This window comes from Malurus melanocephalus, unplaced genomic scaffold (assembly GCF_030028575.1).
Source record: "Malurus melanocephalus ecotype Western Australia unplaced genomic scaffold, MMel_1.1 scaffold_27, whole genome shotgun sequence".
NCBI classification, from domain to species: Eukaryota; Metazoa; Chordata; class Aves; order Passeriformes; family Maluridae; genus Malurus; species Malurus melanocephalus.
Window position 1 is genome coordinate 622,504 of NW_026623259.1, and position 24,688 is coordinate 647,191.

The 24,688-nt window shown below is 40.5% G+C and overlaps 2 protein-coding genes across 3 annotated transcripts in view; one reads left to right on the top strand and one right to left on the bottom strand.

Moving 5' to 3' along the window:
- Window positions 1-6,264, top strand: part of CTTNBP2 (cortactin binding protein 2) — a 75,967-nt gene extending 69,703 nt beyond the window's left edge. For both annotated transcript variants that reach the window (XM_057390478.1, XM_057390477.1), the window contains exons 21-23: window positions 838-970; window positions 3,039-3,140; window positions 6,041-6,264. In XM_057390478.1, the coding sequence (XP_057246461.1) occupies window positions 838-970; window positions 3,039-3,140; window positions 6,041-6,199 (394 nt within the window). In that variant the 3' untranslated portion in view covers window positions 6,200-6,264. The remainder of the gene's footprint in view (window positions 1-837; window positions 971-3,038; window positions 3,141-6,040) is intronic.
- Window positions 6,265-11,939: 5,675 nt separating this feature from the next.
- CFTR (CF transmembrane conductance regulator) overlaps window positions 11,940-24,688 on the bottom strand; it is an 87,092-nt gene continuing 74,343 nt past the window's right edge. The window contains exons 25-29 of the mRNA XM_057390465.1: window positions 24,266-24,421; window positions 17,751-17,840; window positions 15,252-15,424; window positions 14,819-14,924; window positions 11,940-13,377 (exon numbers count right to left, since the gene is read on the bottom strand). Coding sequence (XP_057246448.1) covers window positions 13,171-13,377; window positions 14,819-14,924; window positions 15,252-15,424; window positions 17,751-17,840; window positions 24,266-24,421 — 732 coding nt within the window. The 3' untranslated portion in view covers window positions 11,940-13,170. The remainder of the gene's footprint in view (window positions 13,378-14,818; window positions 14,925-15,251; window positions 15,425-17,750; window positions 17,841-24,265; window positions 24,422-24,688) is intronic.

The following is a 24,688-nucleotide window of genomic DNA, read 5'->3' on the forward strand; positions in this document are numbered from 1 at the left end:
AACATTCTGTTGTAAAGCAGCACACTATAATGAATAAATTAATAGTTTGCATTTGGTAATGTTTTGGTCCCATATCTGCAGAAAAKAAGTATTTTTAGTTTTCATTTCTGAGAGGAAATAAAATTTATTACTTTGATATAATTTTAGAATCCATTTATTTCAAACCTTGCAGCACTRCATGTCTTATTATGTAACAGAATAGTCTATGACTTAAGAATATTATGTAACACYTACTCTGCCTTGAAAAGTTGACCGTATGCTTTTCACAACCAGCATTATATTTTAAACACTCCTCTGGCTATTTCAGCTTGCTGAATGGCAATTCAGGACGATACAGTACATGCACTTTAGTCCAAATGATAGTTTCCCATAGAAAGTGTATGAATTAGCTCAAGGGAACTGCAGTAGAGACTTTACTTCAATCTGAAACCTTGGTTTTTCACAGGCACAGAGAAAATAGAATATTTATGCCTCCAGTACATCAGAGGTTTTTTAAAATGTTTGGAATTATTTCCAAAAAGGAGAGTGGAATAAAATTGATTGCTGCTTCTTAAAAAGAGTGGAGTCTTTGAAAATGTAAGGCAGAGGAATCCTTTGTTAGATTTTCAGAATAGAGAGAATAATTAGTATAGAAAGATCTATTATGAGATAACAACTATTAACAACTGCTTCTGTCAGTTCATTAGATGTTATTTTGGTTTTGTTTTGTTGTGGTAGTAAAGGTCATTTTTTTCTGAATCATTCTTTTTGAGGTGTTTATAATATTTCTTTTWAAATTTGGTATAATAGCTTAATTTAAATGTTCTCTCTGATTGTTTGTTTGGTTTTTTTAACTAGATCTTCAGAGAAGAATCATTTGAGAACATTAAATCTGGAGCAAAGGCTGTCTGTTGGTTCTGATGACGAAGTAGATCTTGTGCAGGAACTTCAAAGTATGTGTTCCAGCAAATCTGAGCCTGATATAAGCAAGGTAAACACAAGGCTTTTAAATAATTTACTRAATTACCATATTCAGTTGTTTGGTATGTGTTTAAAATAAATTTTTAATTTATAAGCCCTGCTTGAACTGAARCAATTATTAAATTATTTGGGGATAATGCAAAGTCAACTAATAAATTATACATTTGAGGGTAAGKGTTCTGGTTTAAAAGACACTATTTTAAATTACACCTTCAACAATTTTTCTTGTAGAGATTTTTGCAGTGGAGGATGAAATTTCCTAAGTTCATGGAATCATAGAACARCACATAGAATCATGGAAGGCACACATGAGGATTATTGAATCCAACACCTGGCTCTGCATAGGATCACACCACAAGTAACACCTTGTGCCTGAGAGCATTATCCAAACACTTCTTAACTCTGTCAGGCTCAGTGCTGTGACCACTTCCCTGAGAAAAGCCGTCCCTGCATTACTGTTCCCTTGTTATGTTTCATGCTATCATTGCTTCCACTGGGAAACTGTTCTTAGTCTTAAAGACATAGAAAGTGTTCCCTAATATGCATTGAACATTTGGTTTGACTAACATAATCCCATCAACCTTCACAGACCTGGCTCAAACCTCCTGCWCTGTAGGCAAAATGCAGATTACTGCCCCAAGCAAGAGAGAATGGATTGGCCTAATTCAATTTCTTTAAAAGTGGCAAAAGAGGATGAAGAATGCTTGCAAGGCTCATCGTTTTGGCCTGGAATAGGTGGTTACAGGAGGCCTCTTGAGGCAGAGTGTGGAGCCATGGATCTCTCATTTTTCTTTCTGTACCAATACCATGCAGCTTTCCCTGTGGCTGAARCCATTAATTCTTTTCCATCTTTCCTCCTAGCACAGCTGAAATGAATGGCTGTGACAGCAGGCTGTGTTCACACTGTAGCAGCTGTTCCATATCTTTTGAAGCACAGATACAGTCAGTCGTAGGCTATTGTCTAGTTAGGCTGTGCATGACATCCTCTAGGATTTCCCTCAACAGCAGTTCCATTAGTTTTGCTTTGTTAACTACTCTGTTTATTCTTAGAAGATAACCAAGTTTTTAATTTKAAAAGGAATATTGTGTTGGGGGAGAATTTCCAACCTATTTAATGAAAATCTTTATGATAGTGTTTTGTTTYGGGTTGTTTAAAGTATTTACAGTACCTGCATGAGTCACATGCACCAAGCTGGCAAGCTAATCACTAGTCAGTTAGCATGGATTTACTGTAGCTCTTCTTAAAAGAATGAAACGTGCTTAAAGAAATGGTAATCAACTCAAAATTGTGTTTAATCACATGCAAAGTGTAATTGCTTGTTGATGACAATTCAAGGAAACACGGGTTAGATAAGGAAGGAGATAGATGTCATGTCTTTTGTTCAGTTTCCTCACCATGGGTGGAACCATCCATGGCTGGAATTTCTGTTGTTAATTCTCCAGCTGCCTAGTACAGCCTTTCAGAACTAAGGGTGCTGTTGCATGCTTTCATTGTGTGGTGTAATTTCAGGCTGCCAATAGAATAAGTACTTCTGCCTTTGATTTGCCCTTTCACTTGAATATGTTCCTGCTGCCTCCAATGGATTGGGATTGAGTACTTCTGCAGTTGCAGAATTTAACTGGATCAGCTTGCCCCAGGATAAAATACCAAGTTTTCAGTGAGGACAGCAGCTTGAGCGGGCTCTACCTGTTATTTTCTGGTCAGGAAAAATAGGAAAAGGGAAGGAAAAATAATAGGGAAGAAACAGGGCAGGAAGAAAAGGATCATTGCTTTCCCTGATGTTCTTGGGGGCTGGGTAAAATTTAATGGGAAACTGCCCTTAAGCTCCACTGGATAGTATTACCCTGGAAAGGTATGYTTAATCTTCCTCTGATAATAGTTAATATAAAATCTCTATCTCAAATCTTCTAAAAATGCACTCCAGAGTAAAGAAGAGATATTTGAATTATTCTTTGGATATTCATGAATTACACTGTACAGAAACCATGAAAATAAAATCAAGCCTTCAAGATCTGGCAAATGGAAACATAATCTTCGTGAATAACTAAAAAATCACCATTTTCTTGTCTTTGTTTAGATTGCAGATTCTAAGGATGAGTTACTGATGTTCAGTAACTCTCAGAACATTCCTGTATTTTCAACAAGTGGTACTAACCCAAATAAAACAACAGCACAAAAGGTAGGTGAAATGAGTTTTGCAGTAGAATAGAAAAGGTGTCTTGAGTGTCTCCAAAATCTGAATTTCTGATTGGATCCTAAGAATTAGTGCCTTGTTAATTACAAGAAAAAACTATCATAATTCTTACGAAACTTGCTAGACTACCACGCCAAATTCTCTTCATGTGTCTTAATAGAAGCTAAAGATTTATTAAAAACAATGGATATATTTGCTTTCAGTTTTGGCTTTTTACACAAAAACATCTCCCTAGGCCAAATATTTTTGATGTTAAATTGACATTTTAAGTTATTTCCATCAGATACGAAGAGAAATARAAACTGGGTTTGTTGTTTCCCTTCAATTAATGTCATGAGTAAGTTTGCAGAAGCACCACTTTTAAAATTCTTGATGCAAAATAGCTGGTTGCTCTGATGTCAGAGTTTTTAGAGGCAGAAATATTGAAAAGACAAAATTTGTGCAAAAAAGCATTTTTAAGGGTATTCAGTTCCTGGTTTTAACCCATTTGTTGAAATATACAGTCATCTTTCTGTGTTATTTATGTAAACAAAATTCAATAACTTCAGAGTAGTTTCAGAGTGGGAAGATAAGCTGAATATTACTGGAAGATATAGTAAGTCTATTATCATCTTCTCTTCAGTAATTTATATTATTGTTTGTGGGTGCTAACATCACTATTAAATACAAAGATGAGATTATGTCCTGTCTAATTTTCATTCTTTGGATAATGAAGSAAAAATTATGTTTTCTGTGTTACATTTTTTTTCTTTTTCTTTTTTGCTCTGTATGGTTTTTGAACATCAAGAGAGCTTCTGGACTCAATTAGTCTTAGCCAGGGCATAATCTGTGGTTCATGTTTTGTTACCAGGCCTCCTGTGTTCCCTTAATGTGGGTCTTTTGGAGGCCAATCCTGATGTTTTATCTGACTGCAAARAATTGTTTTCTAGAGACACCATTTTCTGCAGATACAATGCCCTGAAAATRGATTAACTTGCATGCCTGAGCATTAAAAGAGCTTAAGCTCACAGACACTGAATATTCTGATTTGGAAGGGACCCACAGGGATCTTYGAGTCCAACTTTCAAGTGAATGGCCCATACAGGGATTGAACCCACAAACCTGGTATTATCAGCACCATGCTCTGACCAGCTGAGCCACTCTCAGGGTCAGATGAGTTACTAGTCTTGCAATTATATTTTTTCAAATCCAAATATTCAGAACGTTAGACTACTTTCTGTGATTTTACTTAAAATCCATAGAACAGTCTCCACTAAAAGAAATTATTTTAACCTTGCAGATCCACACGTAAGTGTACTCCTGAGTATTTCTCTAAACACACTTTCAGGCATCCCAATCAGAGCTTCACATAGTAATGATGTCTGGATAATTGGTTAAGTCAGCTGACCTACCAGTTCCTATTGTACATTTTTCCAAGTGTTTTTTGGGKTTTTTTTAATTCCTGCTAACAACAGAAGGCATAACTATATTGACTCACAAGTAGATAAGCTTAGCTACTTGGGAGGTTTTTGAGGAACTTGGTCAAAAGATTTCATACAGAATAAAAAAATATATATTTTTGGGAAAATGTTGGCCAAAATGAAGGAAATGAGACCCAATCTTCTCCTAGAGGAGACAGAGATCTAATACAGTGACAAGCTTTGTTGCTAGATTTAGTCATTATTACAATACATTTATCAGAAATTTAGAAGAGCGCACTCCTTTGGAAGCAGAGGTCAAATTTTAGAGACAATTGTAGCAATGATGAATTGATGCATCAGCAAGAATTGATGAAATGAAGAAGGGTTGTGATCAGAAAAGCATCCTTTTTCTGAAAGGGGAGAGAATCCTGTAAGTAACAAAAGCGATACTGCGTGACCAGAGGAGATCTTATCAATGGTAATGAGACAAATGACATAAAAGGGTACCATATCTCCATAATTAGCTATWTTTTTAATTGGCTGGAAGAAAAAATGCTTGCAAGCGTGTGAAGGAGAAAGGCAAAACTGGCAAGAGATGCAAAGTCTTTGATCCAGGATGCAAACCAATTGATGGAATCAAGAACTAATAAGGACCCATGATGCATACTGGTTTTATGTCCCCAGTGTTATGTGAAAAGCGGTAGCTGATGGTGAAAATGAACTTTTTAATATTGCTGTCCAGAAGGGGATCTGAATTCAGCTGATGATAAAGATGATCCTATTTCTCCTTTCTCTCATTAAAGATCCTTGTTTGCCAGGGCCTAACTAATCTCTTTCTTATTGGCTGKAGACGAACAGAAAGTGACAGCATACCTGACTTTGGCACATCAGATATCTAGATTTGGCAGGGGTGAATATATCCAGTTTTAAAGAATGTAATTTCTTAGCATAAGTACTTTGAGACGCTGTCTTGGTTTAAGACATTTTAAGGTAGGAGCCTCTGGGTCCAGATATCAACCCCAGAGTTCCAAATAAGGAATGAACACAAGTGGATTAAATGAAAAAATAACCCTTTACTGATAAGCAGAACAGCAGCAGTCAGAAAGAACAGCAAATAACCACCAGATGCAAAACTGCTCAATCATGCAGACTTCCTAAAACAAAAAGAGACACTGAAAATAGAAAGTGCCAGGCACACCTCCCAAGATGGTGCTTTGGACTTTGACTATGTCGGTCGAAAGACAAAGGGAAGAATGCTGCCAGTCTTTTCCCCATTGCCCCACTCTGTTCTCTCTTGTTTGGCGTATCTCCTGATGGCTGGACCTCTGACTGGAGCTGGTCACCAAATAGTAAGAAAGTGTCACACTAAACTGCAAAAGATTGGAAATAACAAGGGTCCCATGGAGCTGGTTGGGTTGTTTGTCTGGTCATTTTTCATATCAAACAGTGATTATTTATACAAAAAATGTTTTTTTTTATTTCTAGGATAGAATGCGTCCTCTCAGCAGCAGTCGAACTGTGGAAAGCAGCAACAGTAAATCAAAGACAGAGTTGGGTGTTTCGAGAGTTAAATCTTTTCTTCCTGTTCCTAGAAGTAAAGCCACCCAGCCTTCTCAGAATACTAAAAAAAAGCAGCAGCAGTAATACAAGGCAAATAGAGGCAGATAATAACACAAAAAGAGAGATTTGGAATTTGCACAAAAAAGAACAAGTAGAAAAATCCAATAAAAAAACCTGCCTATTTTACAGTTTTCTGTGTTCATATAATCTCTATTGCAAAGAACCAAGTATTCAAATATGTAAATATTTTTTAAAAACAAACTGTTACCCTGTAATGTAAAGTTTGTACAGGACCACAGTTTTATTTCTATGTACATCAGCTGGAAATTATATTGATTTAAACTTCAGAAATGGGCATTTTGCCACCTCCATAGATGGTTAAGTTTTTTCTTCTTTTATTATGGAAATTACTTATTTAAATGATAATATTCAGGGGTACCTACCACAGGATTCTGTTCATGTATATACTGTACATAAATATATTCTATTAAGTTCACACGTTAACCTGCATTCAGATGAGTTGCACAATATGTACAACAATAGCTTAAAGCTATTGTTCATGCATTTTATATGCTTTGTCTTCACTTAATGAAAAAATAGTGAATGTGGCAATAACTGAAATGTTTGTAAATGCAGATCAATTACTTTCAGCTACAAGCCATATTAAATACTTTGATTTCATCATCATCATCTGCCTGCTGAATTGTGATTTTGTTTTTCTCAAGCTTCTCTTCATGTAAAATGTCATGAATTTCCTTTATAACTTTCATCTTTTAAAAAAGGAAAGAGATTGAGAAATTAAAATGCAACAAAAGTTATTTTTCTCAGACTCTTTGATAGAATTAAAGAAAATGTGATCATTTATTAACTTAGTTTTTCTTGTATACTGTAAAAACTTTTATATGCTTCATTAGTGTTTTAAAAGCATCCAAGAAATAACTGTTTTACAGAAACAGATTTTACTGAAAAGGAATTTGAGCAAAAGCTTAACTACAGTATTATCCAAGATAATGTAGTAGCAATGAGTTACTATGTAATTATCAATATCTGTTGTGGATTTAAGATGTAATTGCTGTAAAATGATACTTGACTTKCAGTTAAAATTAACTCTTTGTCATTTTTCTCTCCACTACTGAGGTAGATCATGTTCCCATGAGGGACAGTTTCTATGCAGGGCATATTTCCCCAGCCTCTTTCTACAGTAGCTGCAGTTACATCCTTGTGAATTGTAGGAACGTGGAAATGTGCGCTGTTGAGATAGCTCACCTGTTAGGCAGGGGAAAGTGCAGAGTTTTCTTGAGATCAGACTTAGATACATTCTSCTGGATTACTGGGAGATGGTTTGGAGAATGTGGACAGTGACATGGTCGTGCCTCTAATTTCCAGAAGAGGATTTTTCTCAAATTAAGCCTGGAGAAGGACAGGATTAACTGTTTCCTAATGCTTTGCCTTTGTATGTAAAACAGTCATCCCAGACTCATGTCAATAAAATTTTTGTATGGCATATTGTCTTTCTGTYTCTTAGTTTGTGTGTGTGTTGGCTCTATAGGTAGTGAATATTAGAAGCTTATTTCTGAAATAATTTCCTGCACAATGTATTTARAAAGTATCTTGAGTTTTGGCAATTGCTGTTTCACTAAGGCTTCCATTTGCTGTKTGATAGTAATGTGTAACCAAAGACAGATCATTTCTCTAGCGACTGATTTCTACTTTTTTTTTTCATTCATTTTTGTGCTGAAAAATGGTATGCTGCTTTTGCAGGTGGTTCTTAGCAGAATGAATCAGCTGCGAAGTGCTGCAGGTCGGAGCAGTGGATCTCAGCAAGCAGGATCCCTTATGTGCCGAGCAGTGAGCAGCAGTGTGGTAGCTTGTGGGAGTATGGATGTCAGGTATGGATTTCATAGCAAAGAGGAACACAAGTGGAAAACACTGGTTGTAGGGAATCACACAAATTTCAACATCAGAATTTGTAATAACAGTTTTTGGGTTTTTTAAGCGCTGTAAGCAAAGAAAAATCCTGATGTCTTCTAAGCTAGGTTTGTTCTGCATTTAAAATGCACCTTGGAAATGTCAGACCTCATTTAGTTCCAGAGTTTGTGGTCTGCTTCTGTGTGGGAAGATACTGGGCAAAATGTCCTAAAGAATGTTTTGAGACATGTTTTAAAACTCTATATTGTCTGTGAAAATGAAAACTAATCAGTACTGTACTGTGAGTGAAAATCTGCTGGGGACAGAGTAACTCCTCCATGGAGGAGCATCTCAGAAAGTACAGGGAAGCTTCTAAGATTGAACCTATCCAACAGGCCACCAGAGCAATGAAAAACCTAATTTAGCCCTCATCTGACTACATACACTACACTTTTTATACRCATCTCAATGTCTTCAACCAGAGGAACATGAAAGATACTTCTCATCCATCAACTTTGGTAAGTACTAAACTTTCCAGCTCTCCCCTTCAGGCCAGCCCTGAAAATAAAAGCTTTCAGCATCTCCCCTGTGGTTCTTATTTCTTAACAAGAATGTGGAATATGCTCCTTAAACAAATGTCTGAATGCATCAGACTATTTGCCTTTGTTTTTGGRCTGCTGAGCCCAAACTCCAAAATTAAAAATAGAAGAAACCTACTCCATCATTCAACAGAGGCAGCAAAGTCCATCGGTAACAGCAAAACCAGCAGGCCTGAGGCATGTCTCTTCATGTAATACAGCTCAAGTGATTTACAAAATACATCAAAACCCTCCAGCTCTCCAGAAGCAAGACAGCCCCTGGTGGTGGAAAATGCTTGGAGAAAGGCTGAAGGATCACTTTCTTCGKGGTAACTCCAGCTAAAGGGATGTTTAAGATGGTCAAGCCATAGTTAAGAGACTTTAGAATTATAAAGTGGGCTGTTCTTCAGAAATGTGAAGTCAAAGTGACTTTAAGGGAGCACAAGGTATGGGTATGGTTGTACTGGGCTGTAGCATCACTCAGAAACCTCGGGTTGCATTTCACAAGGGCTGTATTTTGAGGTTGAAGTGAGGCCAAGGGAATGAACTTAGTATAAATATTGTTTATCYTAGGAACAGGAAATTGGTTTTGGAGAACATGAGGGTTTGTAAAGGAAATGTATTACTGTATTGCATTGCATTACTTAATTGGCAAGATATTTTTAGGCAGCAGCTAATGGTCCGTTAATGAAYAATTGTACATCAGTTCTAAATTGGTGTGGGCTTTTTTTCCAAATGTTAAATCATAGCCAAGCAATTGTAGAGCTAAAATACCAAATCTATTATAGAAAAATGAGGGGAAAAAAATCACTAGAACACTTTTTACATAAATAAAATGCACCAAATTATGTAGTTCTGTAATTACCTACAGCAATTCACAGCAATTCAGAATTAATGTGGAGAAATGCTTTTAAGGACTTTTTCCAAGGTACATTTCARAAAATAACTTAAGCCAGTTGTTTGAACAGGGTAGATAGAATTCAAGAAGTGTTGAGGGCCATCAGGTTTTTAGCAGCTCTGATGTAAAAAGCCTAGGGATTTGAGGCTTGTGGAGGAGGTGGATCACAAGGAAGACTTTGGAAATGGATATTTAATGAATAAAGCCAGCTGGTAAGACACCAGTTAAGCAACTGTGAAAGCAAAATTGTGGAATAGCAGTCTTGTTTGACCCCAGTGAGATACTGAGCAGTTCCCGCTAATGACCGTTATCAAGCTACTTTGTGTAGTTATTTGGTCTGGAAGATTTATGACAATGGGTAAGTGTGTATAGTTCAAGTTTGTTTAGGCTATCCTTGTTTAGCCTTTGCTCTTCCAAGAGCTTCTTAGTGCTGTAGTAGCATTGTGGCCACSCTTCTCTACTATACTTAAGGACAGCTACAGAATCTCTTTCTAAATTTGTCTTTTTGGTTCCTTTGTAGCAGGCTGCAAAATCAAATCTCCATGTGTAGTATTAAAGTCAGCATGCTCTTCTGTTTGGCTGTTCATTGTACACACCCACATTTCCATACAGGTGGTTTTAATGAAGTGGTCTTGCAGGAACATTTTTTATATCCATTTTGTTTTATCAAATGCATGCAAAGCAAAGAACRTGAGAAGAAAAATGCCCTTAAATAATGCTCAGCCTGTGTTTATGGAAGTCATTGTTTGTTCTTCCACTGTTTATGGCCTCATTTTCTTCTTTTTTATTTTTTTCCTTTCCCTCTTGTGCTCCATTTTCCATCACGAACAGCATGTGCAACTTCCCAGCTTAGCTTCAGGCAGCCCTGGGAGCTGTCATCCCCCTGACAGCAAGTACAACACTCACTCTAGAAGGTCATGTGCTCTTCTCGACCTTTGTTGGGAAGGAGAGGCTGTGTCCTCCTCCTCAGGGAGGTTGGTACTAACTTACCTCCTGTTTCAGCCTGGACTCCAAAGGAGCTGAAGCAGTGGTTCGGGACTGAAAGATASAGCACACTTTTCCCTCAGTTGCCCTCAGAGGGCAGCAACTTGCCAGGGCTCTTTAGGACAGGCAGTGTGATGGTGGCAGCTGGGCACTGATGGCAGAACTTGTTTCAGTGAGTGTTGTGGCCCAGGGTGGGGGCAATTACTCAACTAATTTACTTTTTTCTTCAAAGTCCTTCTGCTGCATGTTTGTATCAGCRACATCTGTATGTCCCATCTACTACATGCTCCTGCTGTATTTATCTTTTTCTTTCCTGAAATGTGTCCTTGTCTGCTGAGTCCAGATTACCTACCACCTTCTAACTCCAACAACGACACAAAATATGAACAATTAGTTGTGCAAGCTCTGAAGCAYGCGCTGGTTCTGATGACACAGCGGTTCTTTTCTGCTGATCTTTCTGATCATCTTGTTTATTTAGATAACAAACTCCCCCACTTGGTGTGTCTGCTGTGACTCTGAGTAACATCCTGAAACAGAGCAATCATTGGCATGCCTCCTTGGGCTTGGCCACAGTGCAGCAGCCCAGGCCTCCCAGCCAAGCTTGTCCACATACTCTGTAAAGAATTGTACAGAGAGCTAACTGTGTGACAAAAGGCACCAACAATGTGAGTGAACAATTTGAGGGGATAAGGGGAGTGGAGATAGGATTAAAAGTGATGCTACTTCAATATACAGTTGGTTTTCCATTGTTATAAAGCAAGCAGAGCTTAGTGGCGAAGAAACAGTAACATGTCAAAATTGAGACCCAAGGGTATCCAGAATGCTCTGTGAGCAAGAGGCATTGCCTTGTGGAGAAAATCAGGCAGTGCAAGGAGGTGTCCCCGCAGAAAGGAAGGAGACCCAGGTAAGTGCTAGAAGATAGACAAGCATAAAAATACAGTATGAGGGACGGGACAGGGCAGGAAAAAAACAGCAACAAATATTTGCAGGAGACATGTGTAATGAAGGACAGAAAGTAGGTAATGCGGGACAGAGCTAGAGGGGAAGCAGTGATGCCGGTGAACRGCTCCAGAATGGGCTCCAGGGCCCGCAGGTTCACTGTGAGCCGCAGCAGCGCCCCGCYGGAGGCAGCGCAGGACAGGCGCAGCCCCAGCGCTGCTCCAGGATACCGGAGAGTTCAGTCCAAGCCTTGCCTGTGCTGCCCTTCGCAGCACTCGGGCGRTGAGAGGGAGCCCGGGCTGAGCACAACCCGCGCTGCAGTGTTTGAGCCCCGCAGCACCACCTAGTGCCGCCCGAGCCAGCCCCGATAGCCCCTTTCACCCGCCGGATTGGTAAAGAACAGAAAGCAGTTTTTAAAAATTATGCCCGTTTTTGGTAGGCAGCAATGACTGAAGTGAAACGAACAGAATCGGTCCACAGTGCCAGTTCCATGAGGGTGGGGGGTATTGTAATGTGTCGTACAGGCAGTTTCTCTTTTTTWAAATTTATTTAAAAGAAAAAAAATTCTAAAACACCTGTATCACTAGAATACTTTAGTGCACAAAGACAGCATTGGACAGTACCTGGCCACGCTCTGGGGCTGCCCTCGTTTTCAACAGCTCTAGCATAATTAGACATCAAAGTCTAGTAGCAAAATCTCCCTGCAACAGTCCAAATATAAAACTTTTTATACAAATATATTTTCTTTATAGTACGTGATCACTCGTAAAATACATAATTTCCTTAGCAAAAGTTTGCAACAATATTAAAATAAATAAAATATGCTAGAGAACATTCAGTTCCATAATAAAACTGCAAACCAGAAGAGTATAAAAATTAATTTCATTATTAAAGTCTACTTCTGAGAGGTTTCTTCCCTTTTTGTTTTCTTCTTCTTCTTTTTTTTTTTTTTTTTAGGCCAAAGTAAAAAGCATGTAAAGATGCCAGACCTGTGCAGACTATTACAGGTCCACTGCCACGACTCCTGCCTTTTGCTAGATACTGATGTCAGCTTGCACTCATCCCATTGCGAGAGTGTGCAGGGTCAGGTCAACAGCGTCCTAGGTTTTAAGAGGAAATACCAATTCTCCCTTAACTGTGGAGACATGACAGATGTTGACTGGCTTCCAAGTCAATATCCTCTCTTCCTTCATTTTCACCTATGCACGTGGCATTTGGCCTTTCCTGCTAAGCTGAAATTACAGTYGCTGCATGGAAAACAAAGAGGAGGAAGTTTTCTGTGTGCCTTGCTGAGACTGTCCCTTAATTCATTTGCAGGAAGTGAATCCAAAGAAGTGTTTTACATTCTGATTTTTCTATTTTCCACCCAGGTTTGATTAGGTTTTTCACATTCTTCCTGCTATCTAGTCCTCTCACCCCAACAAGAACATTTCTAGTTTTCTGGAACAATTGTGTCAGGCTAGGCAGGTTGCTTCTGCTTGCCATCTCATTTGTACACAATCAGAGCAGCTTTCCAAAGGAAATCTGGTTTCACCACTATAAGTGGCAAAACTTCAAAGAAGGTACTAACTTGCACATGATTAAGCACAGAAGGGAAGTAATTCCCACATGCCCAGGCGGTCGCTGCAGTGAACACCTCCTGCCAGGCTGAATTTGTGCGTGGCTGAGGCAGCTTCAGTAGTGCTGGTCCTGTCATCRTGGGGCACTGCTGACCATTCACTCCACAAAGAGGCTCTCTACACAGCATCTCACAGCCTCGTCTCCTGCACCTCTTCCTCCGTCTCCTCCTGCAAGGCAGTGATTTGGGGYCGGGGTTTGCGTTTGCTGGAGTTCCTGTGGTGTGCTGGGAGTAGCTTAAGGCGCTCGGCRTGACTGATGGCCTGCCTGAAGGAGCTCTTCTCGTTCAGCAGCTTCTGAATGGATTCGTACTGCCGCAATTTATTGTCCTCGATTACCTGGAGAAACATCACTCCGTTAGATGGGCATTGGTGGTGCTGACAGAATTCAGTTAATGCAACTGAGGGAGCAGGGAAGAGACATGAAGACATGGCAAACATCTTCTAACAGAAAAAAACCCAATTCACAATTTCTAATTTCTACTTCACAATTTGTAATTACAACTACAAAAGCATACATTAAAATCTGAACATGTGGAGAAAGTGCTTCTGGCCCAAATTACACAGTGCCACTGCTTGGCTGGTTTCTCCTTGTGGCTTGGTTTTGCCTCAGAGTCCCTTTGCTGGACTTTCCCTTTGTTTTTCCAAGTACCATGGCATTCCCCTAGCACTGCTAAACCTCCCAGTTAATAAAGCRTTAACTGTTCTGTTGAAAGCAGAGGGAGAAGGCTGAAGGTGCCAGACTTTCTTTGCTTTCTCCTCACCAAACACGGAAGTGCTGCTCACCTCTGTTTGAAGGAGACAACAGGCTTGCCCTGTAAGGCTGTGCCAGTCTCCCCTGTCAGGCAGGAGACCAGGGAAAATCAGGCTCCTTTGCTGGCACTGCAATTCCAGCACATCTTGGGTAAGGGCACAGGTCTGATAGGAAAGAACTTCCAGCATCTCTGTTGCTAAAATGTGGTCTAGAGGTTGGGAAGCCTTTTCAGGGCACAGGCTGCCTGCCTGCCAGTGACTGGAGGTGAGGCTGAGTCCAGCACACCCAGAGGAGCAGCACAGCCAAAAGCATGTACAACCTGCCTGYTGACTGGCCTGCTTTAACTTCAGACTGTGCTCCTTCTGCTCTGCTAATGCACCCAATCAAATAGACACGGAAGACTAATGTTACACTCTGCTAATTACATTAAGATCCCCTCTTACAGAAGAGTGAAGAAAATACAGAGGGAGGAACCTCATTTTTAAGAACAATTTACAAAACTTGCCTTTTCTTTCCTTTACTAACCATTTTTATGTAACAAAGGAAATACTCCAGGACATCAGTATTAGTCCCCTTGATTAAATGTGAAGCAATRTTTACATGGCTTATTGAAAGAAATCAGCAACCCCTCTTCCCCAGGCATMTGCCTATTGGTCAACTCAGCTGTTTCTGCTTTTGCAGTTGTAAAGGTCTCTGAGATTATGAGAATTTGCTGGATCTCCTGAGCCAATCAAAAATATAAGGTACCAGGATCCACAGCTGGATAACTCACACAACTTTCCTTCTGGCTTAAACTTTCCTTCTTGTTCCTCCAGAGCGTGACCCAGCTCATCTGAACAGTTTTTGTGACAGCTCAGGTGAAAGAACAAACAAGAGCCTGCTGCTGTTCTGCAAGTAGGTAGATTGCTCAACTGCCCTGAATGATCCCCATCAATCCAGAAAACATCATCGTTTCYACTTGGTGTGTTTTGCATGTTCATCGAACGCAGTGAGACAAGAGTAAGCGAGCCTATGAGAAATGCTCACCAAAAATCTCTGGCACTCCAGCATGGCCTCCAGCCTGTGCTCGGAGAGTATCACCGTGCAGTTGGCAAACGCGTGCTTCAGGGTCTTCCTGATCACTTGGGAAGTTCTGAAAGGCAAGCARACTTTGGCATTCAGACTGCAATGTGCATGCCCATAACTGCACTGACACAGCCTGGCTGGGTGTTGCAGAGCTCACACAGAGGGACTCAGCTCTGCCATGCCCCAGCTGCATCTCTGCCATGAAAATACCCCTCAGCCACAGAGTTAAGGTTGTGACCAGGCTTCCCTATTCCCCCATGCAGTTACCAACATACATTACTGGAATCAGGTTTAGTAACAGGCCAGACAAGTTACAAAAGATCTCTTTAGATGGTGCTGCCTTACAGATTTTCTTATTTCGTATTAGAAAGGAGAACAAATGAACAAAACATACACAGGGTCCAGGTGAGCACTTGGTTCATCAAGCAGCAGGATTTTAGCTTTGCTGAGAACTGACCGGGCGAGGCACATCAGCTGCTTGTGGCCATGACTGAGGACACAGCCTCCATCCACAAGAACAAAATCGAGCTTGCCTGGAAATTGCTCTATTACAGACTTCAGCCCAACCTACCGGAGGGAAAAAAAAGGGCATGAAAAACTGGCAAGATATAGTTACTGCTGACTGTGGCAATCATTTACATGTTAAGGAAAGTTATTTTTGAAAGGAAAACAGGCCTCTWTGGTTACTAGCTTAAAAAGAAATTACCAAAATTTTTATGCTACATTATAGCACCAGAGAAAATAACCCTGGTCCCTAAGGCTGCTGTCTTCACAGTTCTGACAGTGTCTCCATTCACTCCTTTTGCTGCCCCAAAGCTCTTCTGCCACTACTAATGGCATGAGTGGCTTCCCTCTGGCACTGGTTAAAACCCATTTAGAGGGGTGCCCATGAAGCTGCTGCCTTTGCACCAGAAACCAGAGTCCAGCCCAGATGTTTTCTGACTGTTTCTTCCAGTGTTCCTGTTTGCTCTCATTGGGAGATTTACACCCCAAAGCAAAGCTTTCCATCTTCCACAGATCCAAATCAATTGTGCTCCTTGGCCTTGTCAATTTACAGAGACATTTTTATAAAATATGAGAACTAGGAAATATATGTAAGTTGCATGGCTCTAAAAAAGGCTATAAAATGTAATGAAACCTCAGGAATTTATGAAGGACATCCCACTTAGGTTTTTTAAATACTACTAATTTGCATTCCAGGAAAAGCAAGAATTTTTAATTCCTACTTCGTGCTTTAACTTTAGCTTTTACTTTTACCATACTAAACTGTGGTGCATGGGTATATGTGTTGTGTTTCKAAAGAGCTCAATCTTTCATTTATAAGCAAATTAAGGCCAATGTTTTGTTCCTCACTTCTCTTTTCAACACTCATTGTGTCCTTAATGAAATTTTCCATTTAATGGCTGGAAAATGTGCTTTCTTCTTAAAACTGCACAAGGTCTCTCGATGTACCCATAGGGTTCAGACAGGAGATGCAAAAGTAAGACTTAGGCTCACAAGTTGACACAAGTCTGACAGATTCAGGTGCTGAAATATGGGGGCAATAAAAAATGAAACTTCAGACAAGGCCTGTTCTCTGCAGTTGATTTCAAGGAGTGAAAAAAGCTGATGCTGCTCTCAGGAGGATCCTCTAAATCCTCATCATTCAACATGGGTCTGGGATAAGCTGACAGTTAATTTCTGTGCTGTGCTCCCCAAGTTACGCTGACTCACTGCCACTGCTGAGCCAGACTTCAAGAGCATGAACTTGGTAAACAATCCAATCACTCCTAGAAAAAAAGCATTACAGCTCTTTTTTTTCTTATTTGCTTTGCATTCTTACCCATGCAATGAAAACCTCAGTATCACATATGGATTTGCCAAACTGCATAATGATAAATACTTCAAAATAAAATCTTTTTCATGCCATTGTAAAAGAGGTTTAGCTTTTTAAAATCCCAAGCTCAATTCAAACACACACTGGAAACAATCCTCCAAAGCAGGAGAGCTTATCTTCTTCAAGAAAGGGGATATTGAGCCACACTCAATTTTTTTCCTGAGCCTCAGAGAAACAGAGAAACAACACTGAGCACACTCTTGCCTCCACTAGGACTGTCTGATGGCTGCTGTCACACCATCTAAACAAAAATGTCATGACATTTTTATTTACAGTAAATTACTCACAGAATGTGTCTATTTTCCTCTTTTCTAAATGTAGGGAAGAAATTAGAAAAATCCAAGAAAGCAAGCAGAGATGGAGTTAACCTCCTGGATGGGAAAGGAGGAAGCTTTCAGATTAAATACCACACTTGTGAACATATTTTGATACTTGAGACTTGCAATGAAAAAGGAAGATGGCACCAATTCATGGTTAAATCTGTATTAATTAGGTCATCTGAACCTTGGAAAAAGGCATCTGCTTTCTAGGCTGCAGCCCTTTCCCTCMTGTGACGATCACCTGACTTTTCCAGGGCATTAGAGATGCCTCTGCAACCCACAAAGTACCGTCAGAGCCAAGAGGTGGCACCTGACAGCTGCAATGTGTGGGAACCAGTGCAATATGGAAAAAAACTCTGGCCACTAAGCTTGGGAATGGGAAAAAAAAAAGTTGCTAAAACCTCAACAGAAAATTAGAAGAAACTCTTCAGGTTGGAAAATCCGACATTCCATGATTCTTATTTTACGTGGCAGAGGAGCCTCCATGACACAAGTAATAGAAAAGCCTGAATTCCTTGTCAGAGATGCTCCTCTCAGCTGGCTTCACATTGATTTGAGAATTGCAGTAATAAAYCTTTCCCTGCATTTGTTTCCTGAAACTCTACATAAATGTAAAATATGAGAATCATTTGAGCTACACTGCACWCTGCTGTAACCACATCACCAGAGGGAGACAAATAACACAGGACAGTTTTACCTCCTCTGCAACTTTCCATATTTCTTCATCATTCCACTGCCCATAAGGGTCCAAATTCATCCGAAAAGTTCCAGAAAAAATGAACACTTTCTGCAAGAAAAAAAAGACATAGAGACATAGGTAGATAGATAACATGAAACATTGTACAAAGCATTGGAAATTGTAGCTCAAGAAGCAGTGACTCAGACAAAATAAAATATTTGTTTAATCTCTTTTTACATGGGGTGGGTGTGTCAGATTCTGGTGCAAATGAGATTCTTCAGGGGACACTGAGATTGTTCAACATTTCTATGCTGTAAGGTAYACCTGCTTTTTGTAGCAGGGAGAACTTGCCCTCAAAGAATTTAAGTGCCTTGTTGAGAAATATTACCATTTACTTGCTCTTTCCTTGTAAAGACGCAACAAATACCAAGAGGAAAAATCTGAGACAATTATTTTCTTCCATCTTTTTAAACAAAGTATTTATTTAGAGAAGATGTGTTGAAATGCCAGTGATTCACAGCCACCTAAGTTCCTGGAGTCTTGGTGGTCAGACTCTACCAAGAACAGTCAAGGACTAGCTGTACCAGCAGAAAATAACTAAGAGAATACACTTAGCAAGTGCTTTCTCAGAGTTTGGCCTGTCTACCACAACTTCCATCCGACCCAGCCTGGGAACTTGGCATTCTTTCATCAGATTTCAAAGTGATTTATAGACACATTTATATTAGTAATTGAATTATGATTAATTAAAAGCGCAAGTATTGCAGAGAAAARTAAATTACATTAATTAATTTGCTTGGTTAACATATGTATGCCATTGCCAACCAATTTGGTGTAAAAGAGAAGGAAATAACTGATTCCAGAAACCAGAGGAGAAAAGCAGCTGCACTGTGGGATGGATTTAAGTGCAACCATACCTTCAGCACATGGCCAGCAACACCCTGACCGAGCTGCAGCACCACACGCAGCTAAAAATTAATCACTGAAGTACTTTTTGTAGAGACAAGGGGAAAGGCTAGACTCTCTCCTTGGTAATTGTTATTGTTAATAACAGTGAAAGCTGCAGTGAAGTACAGCACAGTCCTTTTCCCATGCCCTGCACTGGGCAGGTGGCCCGAGTGGGGTGACATATTTGCAGCAGGATCAGGTTCTTCCAAGTAGTGGGTGCGGTGGGAGCAGCAATGCTGTGGAAACAGTGTCAGATGTGGGTTTGTTCACACTGCGAGCCCGTACATTGAACTGATGGAARAGGTGTTTTCATTTCTCAGTGGTGAAGAATAGTTAACTGAACAAACCAGTTTTGAAGAAGATAGGGCTGAATWACATTCCTGCTGAAGTGCACCAGGCAGGGCAATAAAGGGTACCTACTGCTATTTCTAATAACTGTGCTTTCAAGAAGCAGGGCACTAAAAGCAAGTTATTCCCAAAAGAAGGGTTGGTTTTTCATCCCCACAAAGTAAATATTTAATTGTCCTGAATTCTGGTACTTCTCTTTCCATTTCAATGCCTCCTTCCTCCCAGCTCATTAGAAACCATATAGGGTTCACTTTGTAAATACCATGTGAGTCACCTGGGCAGTTTAGRGCCTACTTGAAGAGAAGGAAAAACAAATGTCTCCACATTCTTAAAAGCTAGAAGTCTAAAGTGAAACAAAACCGAAAGTGAATACGAARGACTTAAATTGTTCATGAATATGGAAGAAGGAGAAATAAGGAGAGCATTGGAAGGATGAATGGATGGCTGCATAGACTGGCAGCAAATCTGGAATAATTTCCTTCTTGGTCACTTGTTCAAATTCCCACAGGATGATAATGGGTGTGATTATACTACAAATAGTTTTGTAGACCTGACATCCACCCACAAGCAAAACATTTGGAAATGTAAACATGGTCATGTTTATGTTCTGACCACCCTAAATATTGCAGTTCAACCCTTCTGAAGGGCATTAATCCCCATCAGTGGCTACAGCCCCTGAGTGTTGGGGTGTGTGGCAGTAAGCTTCCTAAGGGATTTATGCATTATGTGGAGAATCAAGACCCTGGAGTACCTCAGGAAATGAGTACAGAAGAGTTAAGGATCAGCTGGCAAGAGGCTGCTAAGGAGTGAGAGTATTCTGGCTGTGAGTAGCTGCTGCAAACTGTGTGCTGGTCCTCAACAAGGCCCACAGAGCCTTCCCCCAGGGCTGGAGAGCAAATGTGACATCAGCTGGAACCAGGCAGCAGCTGCATGCACAGAGAAGTTACGAGTAACAGCAGCATGACCTCTGTGTGGCCTCATCTGCTTTGTCTGTGTTATAGCAGCAATATCAACATGAAACAAAAGCAAGTTACTATGTGAGTGCTTTACTATTAGGTGCAAAGATAAAGGATTTGTTTTCATAAATGTCCTTTAGGGACTTTACAATAAAAACCTGAAAGGTTTTTGGGACCAGTTCTGTGACATTCTCCCTCGAAGATGCCAAAACATCTGCCTCCCATAGAGGTTACTGGTAAACATAAGTGCTGTGCTTCTGGCAACACTGAACCCATGATGTAGAAAACAACCTATACACTGCCTGAAATTAGCAGTGGGGCTGCTAATTAACATYCCCAGTTGCTCCATGCATGGGTCTGATGCAGCAGGCTCTCCTCAATACAGTGATGCTGCYTCATCCCAATGCCCTGCAGGAACCCAGGCTCTGCAGGACCCTCTGTGGGAGCACCTTGGCCCTGCTTGGCTGCACCAGGCAGGAGTGTGTTGGCTGCTGAAAAACTGGACTACAAASATCAAAACTGCAAAATTTCACTTTTTCAATAAAATAAAGAAGCAAAACAAATTAGAATTTTTTTTTGCTCAGCTGGCAGTCCTGCCAACTGCAGAAAATTTTTTCTCCATGTTAAGCTTGATTTTAACTCTATATGGAATATTTACATATAGAAATCAGTGTGAGATCCGCTAGGATGCATGGAATAACACTCAAGAAAAATTCAGAAKTCATCCCCTTCCTTGGAGCTAGCAGCATCTCATGGGTCTCAGATTTCTCATAACTTAATTTAACTGGAAATCAGCTACGGTTCTCCTCTGTTCAAAGACAAATTTCTAAAAGCATATATATTCTCAATCTGACTCCAGTAAATACTTCAGGATGCAATGATGACATTTTCAAGAAAGCCTCAGTGTTCTGAAACCAAATGCAGCTGGAAATTCTCACTCTAGAAATGTAGTAGGCAAACACCTGCAAGAAGAATCATCAGGAAGGCTGGTCCAGGAAAAAGGGATAATGGGTGCAAAGGTACAGCCTGGTATCAGTGGAGTGATTGTTTTGTAGGAGAATGGCAAACAGCCGTGGGAGCAGCGCTGGGCAGGCTGCGCTTCAGCAGCGCGGCCATGTGAGTGTGAGAAGCTGCAGGAGGGAACTTCCTTGTAGGTGCTTCAGGAAATATATTGCATATGATTTAACYACTCACACCCCTGCCAGGCAGTGACAGCCAGATTTGAGATATGAAAGGAACAAGGGGTTTGCCTTTGCTCCTGCTCAGCATGATCCCCAACCATCCTGCAGGTGGTTCCCACACAGTCTGCATGGAGCGGACAGCAGTGCCTTAGGATGCTCCATGTGCTATAGGGCTCTGCGTTAGGGAGGTTCCCAGAGAGGAAAAGCACTTCTTTTCTACTACATGGGAAAACTTAGGGTTAAGGAAGAGAAGGATAGGGTTGGAAAGTTTTCAGGAGGAAGCATGCCTCAGGTAGAGCTCCATTCTCCCTTTGTTGGTGAAGCGTGTCCTGGAGACAGCGAATCCCCAGGTGTTGCTGTAGGTGAGCCTCCAGGAAAGCAAAGGCAACTTTTTTTCCATGAAGCTGTAGCTGAATGGYAAAGAACAAAAGGCTCCCTTTGTTCTGCTGGGAAAGGCAGGGTGGCATATGCAATTTCTCTTTCCTGCTGGGAAAGTGCTGCTGAAAACTTCATTTTGTTCTGAATGTGGGAACTTTTGAGGTATAATGTGCAGTTCTTTGCCAAGGCTTTGGGACAAGTGCTGCGTGCTGAAGCATGCAAACAGGCTGGCAACTCTCATGACCTTACAGAGAATGGATGGCTGGGATTATCTGGCATTGATCCATGTATCAGGGACTTGCAAATGTGGACTGAATGTGTAATTTTAACAATGTCTTAACAAYGCACCTCACTARCAGAAGGGCAAGTGATTCTACTCATGAAATAAATGTCTCTGGCATTTTGCTGATGGCTGCAGAATGATGTTTTCTATACCACTGGTGACTCTATAGTGAGTACTCAGCTATGAGAACTGTTTCTCCTATTTTTCACTGGGACAATGACATTGTTTGTTACCAAGCATTCAGATTCCTTCTCAGTCCATGATTTCCCAAGGACAGCTGGAGATGGAAGGCAGAAACTCTGCTGGGCAACCACATCCCAAAGGGCAAAAGGCTGAGAGCAAAAGGATGACTGTGGGAGAGATAAGGAAACCCCTTCCAATACAGAAATTTATACTTGGCTGTACAGGACAATTTTCCAGTGCAGACACAACTTATACTGGTAAAAGCATCCTTCATCCTATAGAGCCATGCTTTGGAGGACAGCTGTACAACATACCTGTCCTCCAAACTAAATACAAGCAGCTGCACATGCAATTCACTGCACAGCTGCCTCGAACTGAATGGGGRATGTTTTTCCATCCTGGTGATCAACAATCCCTCTGCAAAACTGAATCAGCTGCAATAAAGAAATAGAAGCGTAAAGGAATAGATAGAAGTGGAAATGTTGAAGAGAGAGCAGAAATGGTGACAAGATGTCAGTTATCAAATGGCAGCTTGCCAAGAAAGCCTCAGCTCAGCAGGCAGTGTGTGACTGGTAGAGCACAGGTAAGAAATTAATCCAACCAGTGGACTCAACACCACTCTTTTAGGCTGTTTGTTGAGGATGTAATGTGGCAGTAAAGAAAAGGTCTGTTCTGACAAGGTCAAAGTGCTAAAAAATTGCTGCCTCTGAGGAAATTTCAGAGTATGAAATACACAGAAAAAAGAATTGTGCCTGCTTTGCATGCATAGTAGAAATAAATGGTACTGGGGCTACTATGGAATAACATATTTGAAAGAGAAGCTATCTCAACTCAAAACTGATCATCACAGAGAAAAACTGAATCCTGAGTCCTCCCTGTGTTTGCAAAATCAAGGCCATTTTTCTTCCAGCATGAACATTTCAGTGTCTTTTAACAGTGACCAAAGTTGTAAAACTGACATTTTTATGTTAAACTGTCCCAGAGTCTCTCCAACTATTTTAAAGTGCCTCATGTAGTCAGTGCAACAACAGCTTTATACTACACAGACACTCACTTTCTAAACTTTCTAAGCTTTCTATGACAGTAACCACCTTTTTCAGATGGGAGATATCAGGGAACAAACCAAATTTTCACAGAAACAAGATGGAAACAGCTTTACTGTGGGGACAGGATAGGGAGAATAGCACAATTAGGGTTTCACAGCTAGCAGCTAAAAGGGGGTGGATGCTTGGTCACCTTGGTCAGCCCACTCCTTGTGGGTGTGTCAAGGACGAGATCATCCAGGGTGACAGAGGATCAAACCATGTTTTTCAGTCTCTGGGGCTAGTAGCCACTCCTCAAGGATGGCTAAAGGCAGGACAGACTGCATGGCCCCTCGCAGTGTGGCARGCTGATCTGCAACTGTTCTCCCACTGCCCCCCGGTACTACGAGCGATTCATTGCTAAGAGTTACCTGAATTAGTCTGCCACAGTCACAAGATTTCCAARGGAATGAACAATCTCTTCTGTTATGGAAGAGATTGTGTGTTTTGAAACTGAAGAACTATCCAATTTATAACAGTCAAAGAAGAAATGGTCAATATGTGTAACTCATGTTTTAGTGTTGTTGGAAAGGATACACAACAAAAGTACAAAAGTGTTAAAATTTGCCATTCATTGCACCACTTTTCAATCCTACACTTAGGGTGAGCAATCACCTTTTAGAGTTATTGTATGCAGACAATAAAGTTCATTTTTTAGACAGATAATCCACAGCTGTAACTAACATAAGACACTGTCCAGGTGTGGGGACATTGGCAAGGCACTCACAAGCCCTAGGTTTACCTGTTTGCTGTCAGTCTGCCAGAGAAAASAGGCAATGCACACTATCCACATATTAACCACAATATGTGATGTAAAGCTTCAGAAAACAGTAGCTGAGAAAATACTAATTGCATTTTTTTTCTTCAGGTAGCACTATCTTATTCAGAATCAACCTGCAAACTGTCWCAGAGAGGCAGCAATAAGCAGCCCAGAAACACTTCTGAACGTGCTGTACCTTCCCATTTCTACGAGAGTTCTTGTGGGAGTGGCAGAGAAACCCTAAAAATGTAAATTTTGCTGTGAATCATTGCTTCTATGCAAATCCCCTTTTCTAAAATCTGTGTTTAGTTTGTTTTTCAGCATCCAATAACAAACATCTTAAAAGCAATTATGTACATATGGATACAGAACCAATGAAAATAAAGGCACAAAACCATAAAATAATCTCCTTACCTGAGGAATCACTCCAAATGCTTTTCTCCACTGCTGCACACTGACTGTGTTCCAGGAGACACCATCAATCTGGATATCCCCTTCCGTATTCAGCAGTCTTAGAAATGCAAAAAGTAAAGTGCTTTTTCCTGAACCTGTTCTTCCTAAAAGGCCCACCTGCAATGCAAATCACAAAAGCAAACATTTAATACTCTTCACATAATAATGACAGACTAAGGCAAAAACCTTAGAGGTCTCAGCAGTGAAGAACAGTCCAGATGTATCTCAAAAGCATAGCACATGTCTTTCATATGAGAACGATAAGACCTTACAGCAAGGGCTGAATCAAACAGTGGGCAGAGCCTTCTTCGTTTTGGTAGAATTTACTAGATGAATAATCTGATAGCCTACCCTTAGCCTCCTCTCATCAGCAGTATCACATCC